Source organism: Haliotis rufescens, unplaced genomic scaffold (genome assembly GCF_023055435.1).
Source record: "Haliotis rufescens isolate VD_foot unplaced genomic scaffold, xgHalRufe1.0.p SCAF_7, whole genome shotgun sequence".
Taxonomy (NCBI): domain Eukaryota; kingdom Metazoa; phylum Mollusca; class Gastropoda; order Lepetellida; family Haliotidae; genus Haliotis; species Haliotis rufescens.
Window position 1 is genome coordinate 2677898 of NW_025964361.1, and position 23257 is coordinate 2701154.

Below are 23257 nucleotides of genomic sequence, written 5' to 3' on the forward strand. Positions count from 1 at the left end.
GAGTTTCTAGATTTGTCAGGTTTGTCACCTCCCAACAAAGGTGGATAACATCAAAAACCTGTATCACTTCGGGCTTTCCTCCCACGACCAGCTGACACGCCGTCATATACACCGCAACTCACTCACTCACTCACTCACTCACACCCAGAATCACTAACTCACACACACATGCTCTCTCTCTCTCTCTCTCTCTCTCTCTCTCTCTCTCTCTCTTCCCCCCATCTCTCTCTCTCTCTCTCTCGCTCTCTCTCTCTCTCGCTCTCTCTCTCGGGCGGTCGGGTAGCCTAGTGGTTAAAGCGTTCGCTCGTCACGCCGAAGACCCGGGCTCGATTCCCGACATGGGTACAATGTGTGAAGCCCATTTCTGGTGTCCCCCGCCGTGATATTGTTGGAATAGTGCTAAAAGCGGCGTAAAACCATACGCACTCTCTCTCTCTCTCTCTCTCTCTCTCTCTCTCTCTCTCTCTCTCTCTCTCTCTCTCTCTCTCTCTCATACACACACACATACAGTAAAGTTAATCTCGTATCATCAGGGAGAAATTTAAATCTAAACTTATAGTAACCTAGTTTTTAATGTAAGCCACGTCCAGCAGGATGCCAGGCATAGAAAGCTCGATCCCTCGAGGATATTCTAATGGGAATTTAATTCATGTGTGTATAGAAAAGTGTGACCTTACAGTTCGCAGTTAATGATCCAAATCTACCCGGATCCGACACCCGTATCTAGACGAGCAGATCGGGTATCTCTCAGCTCCACCCGTATATTGATTCTGGGAAGGTTCATATGACACAGCGTTCTATTCCACGTGTATTTATTGTATTCCCAACAATAGAGTAAAGTTTCGCCAAAAAACAGGATGTGTCAGCTGACAGAAGAATAGCATTGTTAAAAATACAATGTAGGGTTGTGATATGCGTAGGTTAACCCAATAACCGTCACTGAGTGAGGTGTTATATTTTTGAAGACATTTAAAGTTTGGGAGCACATTAGTGAGTGAGTGAGTTTGGTTTTACGCCGCTTTTAGCTATATTTCAGCAATATCACGGCGGGGGACACCAGAAATGGGCTTCACACATTGTACCCATGTCGGGAATCGAACCCGGGTCTTCGACGTGACGAGCGAACGCTTTAACCACTAGGCTACCCGACCGCCCCGGGAGCACATTAACCCCGTGTATTAATTTGAACTTAAAATGCATTCAGTTTCAAACATATGTTAAAACAAAAATGGACCTTTAACATTAGTTCGTATTAACGGGCTCGCTGACATGGCTGATGCATGTCAATTGTGCATATCCCAATTGTGTAAATCCATGCTCATGATATCAATCACTGGATTGTCTGCCGTCATGTAGCTGGATTATTACTGAGTGCGACGTAAGACAACCACTTTTCCCAGAGATTATTAATAACTACCTAAAAACCAACGGTTCCGAAAGATTAGACCTGCCGTATTTATGTGGTTAATGTCATAAATGACTTCTCAAAACCAACAAAAGCGTCCAACCTGTTCTGGGTCAATTCACACAAAACTACAAGGATTAGTGAGCAGATACAATACCCCACACTCACTTAAAATACAACAGCGGGTATTTCGACATATCGATGTAGCATTACCTGTTTAGAACGAGTTCAATGTAAAAATCAATTAATTATGCTTAATTTCTGTTCTTATCGCTGTTAACTGTGAGGTGTAATTCATCACACTTTATCAATATAAACTATTACAGTCGCATGTTGATTTCTCTATCGCGTCGTTGGGGTGTTGTGGGAAGGCGATAAAGCCGTCACCAACAGCGACGCTGTTGAATAGTGTCCACCACAGCCATGACGTTGCGTTGTTCAGAGCAGTGGAGATAATATTATCACTGGAAAACATGTAAGTTTTGGTGTTTTAAATTTGTTTGAAAATGTAGGAAGGGTCATTTTTGCGAATTTGATACTCTGGGTTGGCGCTAGTATTGATTCCATTGTAAACTTATTCATGAAATGTTTGTGTTAAATCGTGAAGTAGGTTATTTATGCCGTGTCTCTTATTATAATGCTGGTAGTGTTCTGTCGAGAACATTAACGACGACACGGTGACTGCTCTGATCTCATATCATAGAGACCGTTGAGGATGTATATGGGGCGTCTTGTATCTATATTGAGATATATATATATTGCTCGTGCTATTAATCACTGGATTGTCTTGGTTTTGCTGGGTGTGACGTTAGGCAACAAAGACTGACATTTTTATTAAAATTATTTGAGGTGTGGGTGCTACCGGTAGAGCAGGAGACGCGCACCAGACGATATTGTCAGAGCTTTTGCTGAAGAAAATAGCATTAGGATTTGCATGGGTTGTTAGGGCATTCTTCTCTATTTTTACCAGGTGGGATGTTCAAAACAATCTGGATGACGGTCAGTCTATGTCCTAGAAATGAGATTGAACCGATCTGAAACGTGGCGATTTCATTTGGAAAAGTACCGCCCAGTTTACCAGTGAAAAGGCCTACACTGAACATACCGCATTTCTTCTTGTAAATCTTACAGCTTGCAGCTAAACGAGAGAGCCCGAGACAGAACAAAAATGGCGGACGATTTAGGACAACAAAAGAGAGGGAAGAGTGCATTAAACCGTCAAACCTCAAGTATGTCACGGACGTCTTGTCACTCACGTACCAGCTCTTGTGCGTCCAAAAAAGATGTACCCTGTATTTCGAAACAAAACTCTGCAAAACAGACAAATGGCAATATCTCGCGAGAATTGACGAGAACTGACACACAAGTCAATATCAAGGGTATGGGTTCTAAAACGGCAACCCTGTATCTAAGTCAGAGCCATTCTAAAGTCAAGCTGCCCAGTTCCCCGGAGAGGCCACGCGGCATCATCCGGCAGAAGACATCGTCTGACACGTCACAGCAGACGACAGGCACCAGGTCGAGGCAGACGACATTTATGTCTCAGGACAATGGATTTTCAGAACCAACAAAACTCAAGAGAGACCTTAAGCGGGAATTTACCTTCACCGGATATGACATCATGGAGGACTGTGGTGAGTGTGTTAAGCAGAGTGCCTCTATATTTGGTCAAAACAGTTTTCATACATGGTTGTAGCTGGCAGTGGGGAAGAGTGAGGCGTTCGACGATTGTTTCAGCTTCCCGTTAGGACCCTGAGCAGTGATATTTCGCTCAAGTGTTACTCGAGTCCGGTTAAAAAATTAATCTCACTTTGTTGGCCGCGCTAGTCTAACATGCTCGTACCAAGCAGGAGACATATAATATTGTGGAATTTATTTTATATGACACACGTACTGGAGAACCAGACCCGTGAACAACCGGGGTAGAATAGGTCTTCAGCAACCAGTGCTTGCCGTAAAAGGCGACTATGCTTGTCGTAAGCGGGATCGGCTGGTCAGGCTCGCTGACTTGGTTGATGCATGTCATCATTTCTCAATTGCGGGGATCGATGCTCATGGTGTCAATCACTGGATTGTCTGATCCAGACTTGATTATTTACAGACCGCCGTCATACAGCTGGAATATTGCTGAGTGCAGCATTAAACAACAAACAAACAAACAAACCTGGGCACCAGCATGCAGGAACTAAATTGTATCCGTTTCGTCACTCTCTGCATGGACATAAATTTGGTGTTTGATATGCAAATGACGCGGGATTCGTTTTCCCTTGTCAGAAAGCAAGAATCATTATCAGGGCGAATGTGGGATACGAACCCATATTTATTAGAATCCTGGCAAGCCTAGGGTATATAACTCTGCACAGCTACTTCCATCACCTTAGACTCCTGGCTGTCTATATCTGTTGAGGGGGCACGGGTAGCCCAGTCGTCAAAGCACACTAGAAATCTATGATTGTGGGTTCGAATCCCGATTCGCACCCATACATTTCTAGGTAGTCAGCCGCATACCCGTGCTCATGGGTAAACGTCTGATACCTGCATCACTTCGGGCCTTCCACCCACATAAGCTGAAATCCCTTCATATAACTGTAATACTGTTCAAAGCGACGTTAAACCAAACTCACTCACTCATTATATCTGTTGAGGGGTAACCTTTGTTCTCCATGCTTGCCATTATGGCGACTTATGAGGACAGGGGGTTAGTTACTAAATGTGACTTGGCTTAAGATAAACACTGCCGGACAAAAGAAAGTATACACTTTAAAATAGGATTTGACCAACACATTACCGTAATTAAAACGTAATTAGGCTTATAACAGTCGCCGAAACACTGCAAACGTCCAAAACACAACTATGATACCCATATCAAATACATCACCATCGAACACCATTTCTTGTTTGTTTTATTTTAGCCACCATCAAACTTTAACATATGTGTATACTTTCTTTTGACTGGTTGTTTATATCACTCGTGATGTATTCTATCAAACACTGCTTTGTAAGGTCAAGATTCGACTATTTACAGGACGATGTGATATTGCTAGAATATTGAAGTCTTTGGCGTAAAACAATATTCACTCACTCTAAACTGTAAAACTTGGGTTTAGGATGTTGTGTTTGTGTGTGTTTAGGCTGTGAGAGGATAGCTCATTTCACGTGTTTAGATCTAAACATGTTTAGGAATGTGTTTCAATCCTAAGCGGAATACACATTTGGTGTGTTCTCTCTAAACGCGTTTAGGTCTAAACACATGAAATGAGCCACCCTCTCACAGCCTAAACACACCTAAACACAACAATCCCCTAAACATGTTCAGAATTTAAACGCGTTAAAACATGTTTCGATATTGCGCCGAGGTTTAAAAATCTATGTCTTCATAAATATGTTGTATGAATATTTATTATTTCTCTCATACAGGAAGTTGACAATGAAATTCGAAAGTATGTCTGATAGACCCTTAACTTTTGACTCTTACCATCACCCACCCATCCTAAATATACACATTTAGACCCTAAACACGTTTAGCTGTTAAACACAACCCAGAACATGTTAAGACCTAAACATGTCAAACATGCGGGACAAGGAACGTGTTTAAGTTTGTGTTTAGGATTTAAGCACATTTAACAGTGTACATGTAATACAGACATTATGATTAAGAATACACTTTTTTGTTCTCCATTCACCAGACCCCCCTGTACCTCTCCCCACGGACCCGGAAGAGATCGAGAGGCACGGCTACGTGAACGTCTACATAAACGCCTGCAAGTCTCTTGGAATCACGCCGGTGACATTTATCGTCAACAGCCTCATGGCGCCGAAACTAGTCATGCGCAGTCGCTCGGTTGGCTCCAAGGCGGCTAGAGCTATCTTCATAGCTCTTGTGGTATGTGTGCGATACAAAGACATTGAATTTTTGACATAATTGTGATAGATAATGTTTTATCAGTAACTTTGTTATCCACCCACTTCTGTTTTAATAGTTATCCAGCCACGTCAAATTTTGTTCTATGAGTAAAATTATTATCCCCTCACCAAATTCTGTTGTGTTACAAATGGTTATCCGCCCACACCAAATTCTGTTGTATAACAAATAGTTATCCGCTCACACCAAATTGTGTTGTATTATTAAAATAGCTATATTTAAAATAGTGTTTTTTTAATAAATAACCAGAAATTGTCAAATTCTGTTGTATTCATAAAATACTTGTCCGCCCATGTCAAATTCTGCTATTGTTGTTGTTTTTAAAATAGCTATCAGCCTTGTCAAATTCTGATATTTAGTAAAATACATCTGCCATTCGAATTCCATTTCAACAAAAATATAATAATCAAACAATTTTCAAATAAAGTACTAAAAACAGACGGTTTAGTTTTCTACACCACATGTGCAGGTCAGATTCGTGAATGAATCCTTTCTTCTGACAAACATTAGTTTTTTTCAAATGAGAGGCAACGAGGTCAGATTAGTGATGCTATTGATGCAGTCACAGTCAGAATTTCCTCCCCAGGGTAATCAACGCATCTGTGGCCTTGACCTCGAAGACAACTGGCTGGGCGCGGAGGGTGCCAGCGCGATCGCAGAACTCCTTCCCCAAAATAATCTCATTACAGAAATAGTAAGTCTAGCGATGTATGTTATTTGAATGTGTGAGTGAGTGTGGTTGTACGCCGCACTTAGCAATATTCCAGCAATATCACGGCGGGGGAAATGGTTTTCACACATTGTACCCATGTGGGGAATCGAACCCGGGCCGTTACGAGCTAACGCTTTAACCACTAGGCTTCTCCACCGCCCCTTTTTTCGAATTAGCACGTAAAATTGAATCATAAATTTACAAAGAAGCGTGGTGTCTCAAATATTTATTGACACCGTTTTCGCCTGGCTAAAAGTCAGAGTTAAATACTTAGAGTTAAAAGGAGACATATGCCTCATTTCACAAACATTTCTAATCGAATGTCGTAGATATATAGCTCCTGATCTTTCTCGTAGCTGTGAGACTCTCGTGCCGGTTGGGTTGCTTTACAGAACGGGTACCATATTTCTTGTCCGTAAATCGTAAACTATGAGAACCCACCTTACACTAGGCGCTCGAAGAGCCACGACATCGTAACTTCTGCAACTTTAGTGATTTGTTTGCTGGTATTTTGTTCTTGTTCTTTAGAATATATCCGAGAACCGCATAGGAGGCGATGGGATCCGAGCACTGGCCGAGGTCATGCAAGATAATCAGACCGTCCGGAAACTCAACATATCAGGTACAGAACAGACCCGTTAACATCCGGGGTAGAATAGGTCTTCAGCAACCCATGCTTGCCGTAACAGGCGACTACGCTTGTTGTAAGAGGCGGCTAACGGGATCGAGTGGAAAGGCCCGCTGACTTGGTTTGATGCATGTCATCGTATCCTAATTGTGTGGATCGATGCTCATGATATCAATCACTGGATTGTCTAGTCCAGACTCGATTATTTACAGACCGTCGTTATACAGCTGGAATATTGGTGAGTGTGGCGTTAAACAACAAACAAACAGGTACAGAACATCACCCCTGGGGCGACCCTTCAAGTTGGCGTTTTTCTTAACACCAGGTGAATGATAATGTTATGAAGTCGAGCCGTTAGAATCACAAACAAGACGTACAAAATTCAAGTCTTTCATAATCATGAGACAGTGGAAATGTACTGAAGCCGCTTTTCACATTGTAAAAAATGGATGGATACAAACATTACAAACTCGATATTGTAAGTCATTAACACTGACAGAAATAGTTGGTAAAGTTTACTAACTTAATAAATTTCACTGTCCACTCAGACACTAACATGTTAGTAGACTTCACTAATCAGTTAGTAATTTTTACTCGGTGGCCTATCGTGAATAACTGAATAAAGGTTAAGTAGTAATCAGATACACACTTTAACTTGTCAGCTTCCTGTATGAGAGAAATACTATTAGGCATACAGCAAAACATTGATGAATACAAAGAATTTTATACCTGGAATTCAAACCTGCAGGGGGCGCGGGGGGCCCAGTCGTCTAAGGCGCCGCGATTCGCCCAGTACAAATTACTGAACGAAGCTGATTGTGTCCATTGCATTTGATTTCAGGGAGTGAACTTCACGATCACGATGCTAAGTATTTGGCGGAAATAATTGAGGTACAGTATAACCTACACTAACCTTATCATCAGGAATCCACGAAAGGCTCCAGCTTGGACCTTGTGTATATTTGTATAATCGTTTGGATACAGTTCCTCCTAATTTGCACCCATTATTCAATAAGAATCCTCACTTACATAAGTAAAAGTGCTTTATGTGCAGAGGGATCAGTCTGTACGCGTTTTCGAGTGAAACTATGCAATATCTCTGCTCCGTTGGTGCTCGAGGTAGCTTACGGGAAAAGCCGAAAGGACCCGAATGCATCCCGATCTCCCCCCAAAATGTGGCACTCGCCCGTGTTAAATTTGTTACGACCGGTTGTTTTTCTATAACGATGATACGTATGTGGGATCTTGATTCGACTGAGGGGGCACGGGTGGCCCAGTCGTCTAAGGCGCCGCGATTCGCTGTGCACTGTTGCGTCCTTTGGGCACGCCAGAAACCTGTGATTGTGGGTTCGAATCCCGGTTCACCCCGATTATGTTTCTAGGTTTGTCAGCACCATACCCCTGCTCATGGGTTTCACCGAAGTGGTAAATTTCTAAGACCTGCATCTCTTCGGACTTTCCTCCCACATTAAGCTGCAACGCCATGAAATAACTGGAATACTGTTAAAAGCGGCGTTAAACCCAACTCACTCATTCATTCATTTGATTCGCCTGAAGCGAGGTCTCCCACGGTCACGTTTTCCAAAAATATTCCTGAAGATATTATACGTACGCTTTCATGAATTTTGAGGAAATAATGGGCCAAGTGAACAATCCTGATATGTCATTAAGATAGATAGATAGATAGATATTACCGTGCAGCCTGGATACTACTGTTAAGTGTGAATATATGATGTACTGTTGCATGTAATGTGTGACACTTATATATATGATTTTCTTTCTATCTTGCCTAACTTTGTGATGATGTCACACAAAGCCTTCTGGCGCCGTCTTGATGCCTCGCATCAATGTTTTCCTGTCTTATTTCATTGCATGACAAGGCACCACACGGGACTCGCCATCTATCCTCAAATATACGTCGTCCTTGTATCTCTGAAAGTCCTTTGATCCGACGTTTTGTCGAGGCAGGCGTTGTTTTGTATGAAGATTTAGTTTTCCCAAATATTGTTTTAAATGTCTCTCCTCCATGGTCGGATTTACTGTTGGTTAAAAAAATAGACAGGGTTCGCTTCCGGAGCATCAAGTGAAACGTTGTATATACAAACATGTATAGTTTAGTACTTATGTGTTTCCATGGCAACAAGACGGATTGGTGTGGAATTAGAGGTTGGGTTCAGTTCCGGAGCATTACCCATGAGGTGTTCGATACTTATGTTTCCATGGCAGCAAGTCGGACTGGTGGGGAATTAGAGGTTGGGTTCAGTTCCGGAGCATTACCCATAAGGTGTTCGATACTTATGTGTTTCCATGGCAGCAAGTCGGACTGGTGGGGAATTAGAGGTTGGGTTCAGTTCCGGAACATCACCCATAAGGTGTTTAATACTTATGTGTTTCCATGGCAGCAAGTCGGACTTGTGTGGAATTAGAGGTTGGGTTCAGTTCCGGAACATCACCCATAAGGTGTTCAATACTTATGTGTTTCCATGGCAGCAAGTCGGACTGGTGTGGAATTAGTGAGTGAGTTGGGTTTAACAGTATTCCAGTTATATCAAGGCGTGTCAGCTAAATGTGGGAGGAAAGCCCGAATCGATGCAGGTCTCAGACGTTTACCACTTCGGTGAAACCCACGAGCACGGGTATGGTGCTGACAAACGTAGAAACATAATCGGGGCGAACCGGGATTCGAACCCTCAATCATAGGTTTCTGGCGTGCCCAAGGGACGCAACTCTGCACAGCGAATCACGGCGCCTTAGACGACCCCGGTGCGGAATTAGAGGTTGGCTTCAATTCCGGAGCATTACCCATAAGGTGTTCGATACTTATGTGTTTCCATGGCAGCAAGTCGGACTGGTGGGGAATTAGAGGTTGGGTTCAATTCCGGAGCATTACTCATAAGGTGTTAGATATTTATTGTGAAACGTTGTCGACACTTTTGCAAGTGCTGAACATGTGCCTTTTGTTATGTGTTGTTTGTTTTTCGTTGTTTATTGCGTTTCCAATCGGCGTGATTAACGAACGCTTTAACCCCAGTGCGACCCTGCGGCTATTTCCGATATGGTTGTCTGTACTACTCATTCAACGCCACGTTCAATTCAAATTTAACCTCCCACCACAATTAATTATTACTCCCAGTTTATTCTTTCACTGCAGATAAGCTGTACGTTATATCAGGCGCTGACGGTTATAACAGAACTATATGGATATGTAACAACAGTTTATTGTATATGTGATAAAATTGCATTGTAAAACTGTTATTAAATATAACAAATTATTTACAAAAATCAGGAATATGTATAAGCGTTTCGAAACAATTACAGTTCAATGACAATGTGACGTAGTATGTATGTATGTACTGTATCGCCAGTTGTCCATGCAGACATGACCACGAAAACTGCCTGCTATAGCCACATTCTGAAAACAAAATAAAGAAATATTTAATTTTAATATAGTGTTTAAGAGTTTTCGTAAATAATATCCAATGATTTTGTAAATGAGAATAAAAATTGAAGCGCCTCAACTGCACTAATAAAAAAACCTTAAAAAGTAAAAAATAACTAACTTCACCGTTAGGGATGGGACGCAACCACTCCCTTAATATCAGTCAATGTCAGTCAAAGGACTGTAGTAGTGATTGGTTCTGTTCAAGAAGGTTGGTTTAGCATGGCTAATTCGCTACGAGCTACAATGATATCAACAAGATGATTCAATTACCTGTTTGAAACCGACTCTCGTCGTTTAGTCCTTTAGAACAATATGTATATATTATGTCCCTGTACTAACCTAGTGGCCGCGTTTTAGAGTTCTCCTCCTCAATCTGTTGACGATGTTGGAGGAGGCGCGGGAGTCGCCTGATCCGTTGTGGACGAGGAAGGTGCCACTGTCTGCAAGAGAAAGAAATGTCCATTGATTACAAAATAGTTGTTCGGTGTTTGAAAGTTGGTAAATCGGCATTTGATTCACACAGAGCACATGGCATACATGCAGTCAGACATATTGGAACTCCCCCTTTTCTTACTCCATAACTAAAGAGTACATTTAATAACATAAGCTGTCCGGAGTTATCTCCCCTAGACCATACATGAACACATTAAGCCGTCTTGAGTTATCTCCCATAGACCACTACATTGAGTGTACATAAAGACATAACACACATATATAATATGATTATATAGCTCATCTTTGGAGTTTTGTATGAGAGAGAGAGACAGTACAAAAGTCCGCAGATTAGATTATAATTTACTGAACCGGTTTCACAAAAGTCATTATCAACCTACTACTTTCTTGAACGACTCAAAGACTCAAAGACTAAAAACAGTACCCACCGTATTTGGAGTTTGGTTTCCGGGATCGCTTTGATCTTGTTTCCGCCATATTGTTTGATGACGTCACTTCCTCCAGTTTCCTCTTTCTGCATCCCACAGCCGACATAGTGTTTCTCATGTCTCTCTCCTCCTCCATCACTACTCTCTCCTGTGTCAAAGCTTCTCTTTCACGTCTCTGCTTTCTCTCTCGGATCTGCCTCAGTCTTTCTGCTTCCTGCAGTTCGTACTCAATGACCCCGACACGCCCCCTCATGCGGGTAGGCAGGGTGGGCGGTACCTGACGGGTGGATAACCTCATACTGGTCTTCTTTATGGTTTTCAAGTCTGGAAGGAAACGTTTATTCAAGTTACGAAATGTCCTACTTGTTTCTTGGGAATATTTGTATTTTTTTGCTCACTATCACTATCGTTGAACTGATCAATATTATATATTTATGTAATGAATTGCGCAGTGATATCTGATTGTGGAGGGGCCTGGTGGTTTTAAGTCGTACCGTTTCGGACATAGTAAAGCTGTCTTTCCGTCCAGATTATGGCGGCATCCACGGGGCTAGCGCAGGTTTCAGGAACGCTGATATCGGAATGAATGGACGCGAGCTGAAGGTCTGAACGGAATGCCATCCTCCCAGCAAACAGGAGCATGTCTGTGCCGGCCATGTTGTATACTCGGGGCCAGGCTGCCTCTGGGTACAGGAAACAGTTGCCCCCTGGAAATAAACCATTCGTCACCAGATCTCAAACTTGGTCTCATAACTTAATATGAATCATTTACATTACTCTTCATAGCAATGTAATTCCTTTACTCCTAATTTATAAAGATCCAGTTAGCATATTTTTTTAACAGAAATCAGAATGAATCACGAACTGAAACACCAAATATCAATTAAGAAAAAATGCCTTTGTTGATTTAAGATGGGTTTGCATTTATTTCAGCAGTGTACAAAAGCTATATTCCATTTGTGACTTATGATACTTTTGAATTAGTTAAATATAAATACTATTTACTTCTTTATCAATATTCGTATTTCATACAGAACAAATCTATATCAAATGAACATATATGAAAAACAATTAAAACTGAAACTACTGAAAAACATTAACTGTGATTCGTGAATTGACAATACCAATCATGATTGACTATAGCGAAAACTCTGTTCACAAAAAGAATCTGCGATTATGATATTGTGTATTGAAAACATGTTTTAAGATTGAAGTGTGAATGTTTGTGTGGCGAAATACAACACTACCGTGATCGGTAATACGAATTCCCCTTTTTAGAGAACTAGAGTGCCAGAGGTCAACAAAAAAAAAAAATCCGTCATAAGCTGCTGCAAGACTCTGTCCGCTTGTTAATATCTGATTGTGACGCTCTGTCCACGCATTGAGATGTTTACTGTTATTAATCTCAAGTCGCAAAATATTCCGCTTGTACCCCATCAGTGGATATTTCTTATATTGTCTAGTATGTCTACTACTTTAATACAATGTAAAAAACATTGAACAAATTGTATTAACTACAGGTATGTCTAGACTAACTACAAGTAGCTGTACAACATAATTTTTTCGAGTTTACAGATGAAAGGAGATTATACAAAATGATATCATAAAAACAGATTCTTACTATGCCTTACCTGTATTTCTTTTAGAATCCATTGGGAAGTTGGTCGGTCAGTCAACCAAAACGATAAAGTAGGTTATATTCTTTAAATCAATCAAACACGCAGAAAAAATGGTGATTTTGTAGTGCGTGGCAATAGATCGACTTCGTGTGCTGAGGAATGACGATTGTCTATGACGTCACAATACAGTCAATGTCATAACGACATACTACAGAGCTAACTGAAGGGAATGGTTTCGTAACCTTTTTTTTCTATATGATAAAATAAATTTACATTCTGCCTCAATATACTAATGTTAAGAAAACAAACATGATTATAAATCAACAACCTTTTTTTATCCCGCAATATTTCGATCGAGCAATCATATTGACGAAGATTACCGATCATGACGTCATCTTCGTTATGACGTCATAGACAGTAGTCCTTTTGGCATGTAACTAGTTCCACGGTTGGTACGCGCAATGTAGATAAAACCAGTCTTTTTTGTTCGGCCCCGCAGTGTCCGGTGTCAAGCTTAATGACCTCACCAGAAACGTTCATCAAATGGCGATCAAAAGAGGCGAAATCTGAGGTTCAGATAACATATGCATGTTTTACAATTCCAATAAATATCCAAAATATTTAATCGTGTAAGTTCCGGTTGTCATTTGTGAATCGTTCATCTTAAATCGCACAAGTTCTGTCGTGATATCAAGAGACGGAGCCAAGCTTAATTGTTCATCTTGAATGATGAAGCGAAGAGAACAATTCACAAAAGAAGAATAACTTTTAATTTAATCACCGGATTGATAATAAACGCGCCTATGTTCGCAATAATTACTGTTATGCAAATAGGCATGAGACACAATAGATACAATCACGTGAAGTACTGGCGATGAGGAATGATAAACAGTACATCCCAGGCTTTTATGATAAGAAATAATTAAATTTAATAAATGTAAAATTTTCAAAATGTCTGCCCTTTAAATAACAAGCCAGACAATATGGATTTAAAATATTGTATTTATTATCAGGAGAAAACGTCAAAGGGAGGGATTAAGTCTACGAATATTTTCATTAACAAATTATGGAAATATAAATGATTGAGAGTTGACGTTTGTTATATATTTTGTCGCTCATAGATAAGGGGGATAACTCACATGTAATATCAACTGGACTACGAGTTGCTCCCCTTTGCTTACTTTAACGTGTTTACAATCCAAATACCACAAGTGAATGCCCGTTTGTCGCATTGTGTTACCACGACGCTGTATCTTATAACATTTTACGGCAGATGTCAATGTATATAGTACCGATGCTATTTGAGGATGGATTTTGATCCTCTTTTTCCTTGTGCCCTATTGTCTTTGATTTTGTTTGCATGTAAAAGAGAACATTAACTTTTGTGTGTGTTGCAGAATAACGTGTGGCTGCGGGAGCTCCGGGCAAGTCATAACAAATTTGGAGAGGTTGGTGGTCTCTACCTGGGGCCCGCTATAGGTGAGTTCACGACGATTTCTTGTGTCCCCATCGTGATATTTCTGGAATATTGCTGAAAGCTACGTAAAACCCAACTCTATCGTTCACTTATCTGATTCTGAATTAACAGTTTCTATTTTTAGGTGACATGCCTGGAAACGTGTTTACGTGTTTGAAACCCAATCAATATGGAGAAGTTTTGTTGTTAATTCTTCATTTTTTTAGCCTACTGCTACCAATAATCATACATTTCACATCTGTAAAGCAATCATATTGAAACAAACAACACTATCTTCGAGGATTAGTCAATCAATGCATGTACTTATCACGACCCGTGAAAATCAGGGTAGAGAGTAAGAGGCGACTAACGGGATCGGGTGGTCAGACTCGCTGACTTGGTTTATGCATGTCATCGTATCCCAATTGCTTGGATCGATGCCCATGATGTTAATCACTGGATTGGCTGGTCCAGACTCGATTATTTCAGACCGCCGTCATAGAGGTGAAATATTGCTGAGTGCGACAAGTGAGTTAAACAAACAAACAAACTTAACACACTGTAAGTAGCCCATGGGTGAGGTATGGTGTATTATTGACTTGGTTTCCCTTTACATTGTACACGTTCAAGTTGTATATTGAGTTTTAAGTAATAGAATATCGTTAATTAGTCTTCCCTGTGTTGTATCGTTTTACTGATACTAGTGTCCTACCAACAGCTAACAATGACACTCTTGAGCTACTGGACCTCAGCTGGAACCATCTTCGAAGACAGGGAGCACAAGCTGTTGCTGCGGGGTTAGAGGTAATATATTGTCATAACGGTTTGCCTGTAACCTATCTCTGTGTTGTTGGTAGCCTAGTGGTTAAAGCGTTCACTCGTCACGCCGAATACCCGGGTTCGATTCCCCACAGGGGTACAATGTGTGAAGCCAATTACCGGTGTCCCCCGCCGTGACATGGCTGAAATATTGCTAAAACCGGACCACTCACTCTAACCTTTCTCTAAATCAATGGCATACACCAACCAAAAAACATCCAGGGTATTACAACTCCTCCTGAGAAACAAGTGGCTAATCGCATGGGTCTTCTGCGGTCCTCTAGCTGCGGTCCTCTAGCTGCGGTCCTCTGCGGTCCTCAGAGGACGAAGACAGTCAACCATCCGATCCACATTTTGGTCGGTTCACATGACGCGTAGGGGACCTGTATAACTGAGTTGATCGCCTACTGAGTTGAAAATGGCAATTGTTCAATTAATTAATCCGGAGCCTTGGTCAGGCAACCATCTCAGTTTGACGTTTTTCTTCAAATTCAACTAGGCACCCAAGACATATCGCACGAGCCGATTACAATGGACATTGGATAGTGAAATGGCAGTGTAAACATTAACGACGATACGAATGATTTAATGTGATGTGACTGAGTGTGTGTCGTTGCTCATGCTATCGACTATCGGTTTGTCCAGGCTCGAATACAGGTCGCTGTGAAAAAGCCTGTTCCATGATTGATGACGTTATTACGCGTGGATCGATGCTCATGATATCTATCCCTGGATTGTCTGGTCCAGACTCGATTATTTACAGACCGCCGTCATACAGCTGCAATATTGCTCAGTGCGGCGTTAAAACAACAAACAAGCGTTTGTGATGTCACGGATAAAGCTAAGAGTTGTCTCCCCTAGGATAATGGCGGCTTGCTGATGCTGGACCTGTCGTGGAACGGGTTGTCCCGGGCTGGGTGTCGCACGCTCGGCCTCTCCCTGGCGGAGAACTACACCCTCGAGCACCTGGACCTCACGTGCAACCGGGTGGACGCCATAGCTGTGGGCAGCCTGCTGGAGGGACTCAGATGGAACGAATCCCTCATCACACTCAGGGTAACAAGATGCTGAGATTTAGTTAGAGTAACGTACCGTTTCCCATCTGGTTTGTCTTTGGCCTGGACGGCTAGTTCATTATGCGGAAGTGGTGATCTTCAACTTTACCTATACGACCGAAGCAAAAACCCGTCTAGACATTCATTTAATCGGTCCCCATCATTAGTGTCGGATAAAGCCGATTGTTGGATTAACGAGTGTTGGATTAACGATACTTGATTGTATATGTTTGCATTTGGTAGGCGGAGGGCCTGACCCCTACCCCTTTTGAAAACTGAATGTATTATGTTGTAGGCGGTAACATTCACTGAGAGTGGATTTTGATATTTTGGACCCTCACTTTTAAATTGCTGGATCCGCCCTTGGTTTGGATTTTTTTTGTTGTTGTCGTAGATAGAGTAATGGAGAGATGGGGCTGTAACGATGTAAGCGTTGGATCGTGATGGCATCTCAGCACCTAAGGAGCCGTAGCCTATTCCTTCCTTAAAAGGGATGTCATGATACCAAACCAAACAAAAGTCAGTTGATGTGAGTCGGTTATAAATGTCCTTCTCATAGGCCTACAGTGTAGGTATCATTTTGTATCGATATTTGACTTTACGATCCGTTACACCGATACAGCGCTAGGAAGAGGTCATGGACAAAGAGTCCCACACGCACTTGGAGAAACGAGAGGACATGTTTGTTATCAGAAACCGATACGGCTTCCGTAGGTCTGTAGATGCATGTCCTTTCAACTCACCCGAGTCAGGATCAAATGTTGGTTGGTGGAACAACTGTCAGAATTATCACGTCCTTTAACCATTAACCATTACATTTTATTTCGGGCATAAGTTCGTTAAGAAGTTGACCTGATCTGTTTTAGTCATTCAACATGTTTTGTTAGAGTATCACCAGAACCTATCCTGTCATTCACCGTATAACCATACAATTTTATTACAGGTGTGCGCGAGCGTACGTGCAAATGGCGTGTGTTTATTTATTTATGTAGTAGCATTAAAGGGCTCATTGGACAAGCGGAACCACCAGGTGTCTACTTTACATTTCTGTATGAGTGTAATGATGGAGATCCTGATTCAATGATGTTACATTCTTCAGCTGGGTCAAAACCCCATCACCCCAGATGTAGCTCTACTCATCCTGAAGACAGTAGAGAAAGCTCCTAACAGCGTTCTGAGGGAGCTCGACCTGACGGTGAGTCTGGAGCTTGTGTTCATCTTTTAACCAGAGAAAAAGCAATTCAAATTACATCATGTAAGCACACCGTGAAAATCCGGGTTTGAATAGGCTCCATTTTTACAGCCCGCCATCATAGACCTAGAACATTTCTGAGTGTGGCGTTAAACAACAAACAAACAAGGAACATCATGTTAGACCAAAACCTGAGACTAAGCCTCTAAAACTATTTTACGAAGTCCGCGTTCATAGAGAATGCCACCGAGGTCTGTGCTTTTTGGTAGTCCAAACTTATTACTTATGGACGAGTTTCCAGAACACTTGGTTAATGCATGTTTTCCTATACCAATTGCTTTGATGGATGTTCGTGATCATGTGTTGACAATGACAATCACTGGATTGTCTAGTACTGACTCGATAATTGACAGACCGCCTTCATATAGCTGTGACATCTGGCAATATTATTCTCCGTGGTCCGTGTTCCAGGACGTTGTGGTAGACGAGGAGTTTGTGACGTCGCTGAAGACGATGCAACAAAAGCGTGTCCTCCGGGCTAGGACGGGGCCAATTATCAACAAAGGGGAGGGAATTCTAACTCAGGACGCTGGGACTTTTCTCACAAACAACCCCATGCAGGCGATGTTCGACTTCATGAACGAGCGGGGTTATCGTGTCATCGACCTGTTCAAGCGATACGACACCGACAACAGCCACACCATCTCCACCCAGGACTTCACCAAAGGACTTCTGGTATGTGGAGGATAAGCTATGTTCGCTTTTGCAGTACAGGATAGTTACACGCAAAGCATAGTGAAATAAATAGAGGATATTTTCATGTGTCGAGTGAATTATCATGTTTCTCTCATCGAGTGATGGGGGAAAAGGAGATGAGAGAAACATGGTATTTCACGAGACACATGGAACATCTTATTTATTATATACATTTTATGTAGCTGTCTACCGGAAAATTTAGATATTTCATTACAAATTTACAACCTTGAAACGTAAATTCTCCCTACCTAACACACAGGGGCGGTTCACCAACCTTTGTATTTGCGATTAAATATAAAAATATAAAATAGATATATTTAGAGTGACTTCACAAAATTCTTTATCAAACATTTAAATTATATACAAAATTAACTTCAACAAAACATATTCTTGAAAAACGACGAGACCCCTGTTGAAAAGAATACACACTGGCCTAGTAACAAAAATGGCGCTTTGCGAAACGGAAAGTCTCGATTAACGAGTTGAATGAGAAATTTACAGTTTATAACGAAACATTTTCAAGAGAATAACAAACGGCAGGAAGCTATATTAACTCCATAAACGAACATCTGTCATTATTTTGCCTTGTAAATGTAGAACTAACGTAAATAGTCAACAGTTTGTGTACGGGCCAAACACATACGATAAAGGGAGACAATAGTTCTGTCAAAGTGTTTCGTCACTGTAATGAAAATATCACTTTTCTCAACTTCAGAAAACTCGGTCTTTCACACTGAAGTATATAATAAATTGGTTTTCTTTTTATAACTCCGAATGGTATCACGTACAGAATGTAATAACGCATGGCCAGCTGTGACTGCTGCTGACTCGCTCTGATGTTTGACTGTATGTGAATTGACACACAGAACAATGAGGTCTTTCGGGTGTTCTCGTGCTTTTTATAGGTCTGTGTCCTTGTGCCTCAATTAGCTAAAATTATCTTTGTACAGAGTTACGTCCCTTCAATGTCACGACCGGTGTGTTGTGTGTTCGAATCCCAGATTGTGACCCTTTGTCTGTCAGTACCGTACGTACTTGTTCATGTAGGTTTACCAACATGGCGCATGTCTTAAACGAGAATTCCTCACACATAAAGTGAGTGAGTGAGTATGGTTTTACGCCGCTTTTATCAATATTCCAGCAATATCACGGCAGGGGACACCAGAAATAGGCTTCATACATTGTACCCATGTCGGGAATCGAACCCGGGTCTTCGGCGTGACGAGCAAACGCTTTAACCACCAGGCTATCTGACCGCCCCTCACACATAAAGCTGACACGCCATGGTGTAACAGAAATACAGCTAAAATTGCGTTCACACTCTCACTCCTAGTCCTGCACCATGACCGTGGAATTTATTTATTTTATGACAAAAAATTCTAGAAATGCATACAAAAGCAAGTCTAGCCAGCTCAAGCTAGCTCTATTCCACACCTGAAATCATATTGTGTAATATAAGATTTCAGAGACTAAATGTGAGTCTATCTCACTCCCACTTGCTGTTACTCTCAGAACGTGCACCTGCCTCTGACCGTTGGTCAGTTGGAGGAATTGGTCAGCCAGCTGGACTCGGACAAAGACGGCAAGATCGAACTCAGGTGGAGTAGCTACGACAACAAGCGTTATCTCCCTTTGTACTGAGAATTAACCCTAACAACGATGAAGTGTGTGATGTGTACAGCCATATTGATACTGCTCACAGTTGTCTTTTAGTTTAGATTGCTTAAAAGGTGAAATGAATCATTCTTATTGTTGGAAACACTCATCCTAACGCTAATTAATTTCCAATTTCAACTTAATACTTTATATTTCAACTTACTGCATGATGTTTTTTTTAAATGTTTTTTCCTCTCTGTTCCTTCTAACCTACTAACCCGATTCTGCTTCACATTTCTATAGCCATGTAGAACATCTAATGGACCAGCTGACTTCGGTAAGTTGGATGCAATACTGACCACATGGTCGATTCCGGGTAGAATAGGTCTTCATCAACCCATGCTTGCCGTAAACGGTAACTATGCTTGTCGTAAAATGCGACTAACGGGATCGGGTGGTCAGGCTCGCTATCTTGGTTGATACATGTCATCGTTCCCAATTGAGTGGATCCATGCTCATGATATCAATCACTGGATTGTCTGGTCCAGACTCGATTATTTACAGACCGCCGTCATATAGCTGGAATATTGCTGAGTTCGGCGTAAAACAACAAACCAAACCAAACCAAACTGACCACATGGTCATATATAAGTTGACTTACCGGTCAAGTTCAGTAGTGAACTCGGAAAATGTTTCAGATGACAAAAAAACAGTTATATAAATAATTAAGCAAAAGTTCATAGCATAGTATTGTCTCGAGAGCCCGTATTGTAATTGTTTCTGGTCATGTGACACAATCCTCACAAAAGGACTGTTAGAAACCAGCTGGTAAAAGGGAGAGGTAGACTCCGAGTACTAGTACGTATCGAGTACCTATTTGAAGCGTGTCTTTTGTCACGTGATCCACAAAAGGAACTGGAAATCCAGTATTTCATGAAGTTCATTAACCGGCTCGCCGTATAGAAAGACATTCAGCCGCACTCAGCACTATTCCAGCTACATGACGGCCTGAACCCGTGAAGATTGTCGTCAGTTAGTTTGAATATTGCTTGAATATCGAGTGCGGTGTTAAACAACAAACAAACAAAACATGACGGCCTGTAAATAAAAATGTCTGGACTAGACAACCCAGTGATTGATATCGTGAGCAACGTCCCACGCCGTCAGGGTACAATGACACGAAGCAATCAAGTCACCAAGCCTGGCCACCCGATCCATTTGGTCGCCACTTAGACCAGCACAGGCTTCATAGTAGCCTCTTACGAGCATCGATCCACGCAATTGGGATCGATGACATGTATCAACCAAGTCAGCGAGCCTGACCACCCGATCCCGTTAGTCGCCTCTTACGACAAGCATAGTCGCTTAATACGGCAAGCATGGGTCGCTGAAGACTTATTCTACCCCGGATCTTCACGGGGAGAACCAAGTTTAACCCGGGATCCCCACGCGGTTACTCTACTTTCAGCCATGGGGAATATTATACGTGTTCATAATATTGAATGTTCTGTTTGGTATGTAATGATATGGATGAACAATGTATTTGTAGACGATGATGTACATGTTATTACAAGACTATACGCTGATAAAGCGGTAGGTTTATCTGGCATGTATGACGGACGCCTTGTGCTTTCTAAAGCATTACAAGTCAATGAATGAATGTTGTTTTCAGTCATCAGTAATGTATCCGTATAATTTCGTCCTGGACATAGCGCACACCACTGATACATAATACACCTGTCAAGTCAAGCACACGGTGAGGGTGATCGCACGAGCAACAGGGAACACAGTCGGAGTATGATGGAACACAATCAGCCAGTCATGTAGGTCGGCTATATAAGCTGTTTTCTGGGGACCCGTTCAGACCCTGACTCGAACCATGAAGATCCGGGGAATAATACATCTTCAGCGAACCATGCTTGCCATAACAGGCGACGACCGGGATCGGGTGGTCAGGCTTTCTGACTTGATGCATGTCATCGTATCCAAATTGCCCATGATGTCAGGCACTGGATTGACTTGTCCAGACTCGAATATTTACACGTCATATAGCTTGAATATTGCTGAGTGTGGCGTCAGACAACAAACAAACGGAACAGACCCGGACTCCCCGTGCACGAGTTATTCTTGAGCTTATCTAATTGAGACACACATGTGCTTTAGTTATGTTCATCAATTGATATTGTTTTAAACCCTTTTACCCAATTAAGTAATTTTGTATCAAATAATAGGGATCTGACGGAAGCTGAGACGAATCACAGACGGAAGATGTTCCGCCGGAAACAGAAACTGGCAGTGAAAGAGAAGAGCAGCAACAAAAAAAGGACGAAAGCCAAGACTAGGAAGAAGCGGGGTCTTGATGCCACCCCAGACTTTGATAGTGTCTTATCATAAACATTACTTCATGCCATCAATATTATGTTCCTTGGTATCTTTGTCATGAGCGAAAATGGTACTTCAAAGTTCCTGATGGTCAGTTATATATTACATGTTGGAAGCTTGCTTTTTTTGTGCTTTTTTTTAACGCCGCACTCAGCAATATTCCAGCTACATGAAGGCGGCCTGTAAATAATAAAGTCTGGACCAGACAATCCAGTGATTGACATCATGAGCATCTATCTACTCAATTGGGCTACGATGACATGCATCAACCAAGTCAGCAAGACCACCCGATCCCCTTAGACATCTCTCACGACAAACATGGGTTCTATGGCGGGTTGCAGTATTGGGTACTGTCAACAGAACAGCATCGTCAATACATAACGGGTTTGCATACACTACGTCCCTCCATCACCATGATAAACTGGATGGTGAGTTTGACGTTAGCATTGTTGTCCTTCGGGCAGCTTTGTCATATGAGACCCGTGAAGATCCGGGTTAGAATAGTGTAACATGGTCGAATGCATTAATGAGCGAAAATAATGTACACTGTCATTAGATGTATGTCTGCCAAACTCTTCCTCGACCAGGGTTATTTGAATTCATCCCAAATGTATGTAACGTTTATTTTGTATTACATAATAATGTTTGGTTGTATTAAAAAGCGATTTACGGAGTAATAAGTTTTGTATTAAATGTTTATGTTAATACATAGTGTAATAAAATCACATGGCCTGATAGATATGTTTTGTTTTATCTTCGACACCCCCCAATGAAAGCTGCACAACCTGGTGCTATGATTTGCTTTCATGTGGTCATCGTGCCTCTGCCAGCGTGGATGTTGCGAGTATTTGCACTCCGGTTGTAGTGATGAATATATACCAGTAAATGCCACTGATAAGTGTTTGCTGGGCCGGCTAGCATCCATGTTTCAGCTTCATCATCGATTATTGCCGCATTAGTTTCAACAATGAACTTATACCCGTGAAGATCCGGGTTAGAATATTGGTTTTAACCAACCCATGCTTGCCGTAAGATGCGACTAACGGGATTGGGTGGTCAGGCTAGCTGTTGGGTAGATAGATGTTCATGTCAATCACTGGACTGTCTGGTCCAGACCCGACTATTTACAGACCGCCTCATATAGCTGGAATATTACCGAGTGCGGCGTTAAACAACAATCAATCACCGAGCCTGAACACCCTATCCTTTTAGTCGCCTAAGACAAGCGTACAGGAATCATCAAGGGGTTTTTCATGCCTCATATGGGTCATTCCAGCCTCCAGACCCGGCGTTAAACAAACAGCAATGAACAATGACGAATGACAATGGTTTAGTGAGTTTACTATAAAATATACATTCTCAATACAAAATACAGTGCTGGTCACTTATCAT

The 23257-nt window shown here is 41.7% G+C and overlaps 2 protein-coding genes across 2 annotated transcripts; one reads left to right on the forward strand and one right to left on the reverse strand.

Annotated features, from left to right (window-relative positions):
* The first annotated feature begins 1775 nt into the window (after positions 1-1775).
* On the forward strand, positions 1776-22083 carry LOC124139619 (leucine-rich repeat-containing protein 74A-like). The gene is made up of 13 exons (XM_046506841.2): positions 1776-1880; positions 2537-3039; positions 5092-5288; positions 5914-6021; positions 6568-6661; positions 7509-7558; positions 14007-14088; positions 14784-14869; positions 15746-15940; positions 17039-17134; positions 17603-17866; positions 19400-19485; positions 21715-22083. Exons 2-13 carry the CDS (start codon positions 2574-2576, stop codon positions 21875-21877), a joined length of 1887 nt encoding a protein of 628 aa, XP_046362797.2. The 5' UTR covers positions 1776-1880; positions 2537-2573; the 3' UTR covers positions 21878-22083.
* Positions 9870-12781, reverse strand: LOC124139620. Its single transcript, XM_046506842.2, has 5 exons — positions 12622-12781; positions 11485-11697; positions 10991-11314; positions 10451-10549; positions 9870-10080 (listed from the first exon to the last, which is right to left on the reverse strand). Coding segments are annotated over exons 1-5 (660 nt in total). The 5' UTR covers positions 12644-12781; the 3' UTR covers positions 9870-10078.
* Positions 22084-23257: the final 1174 nt, after the last annotated feature.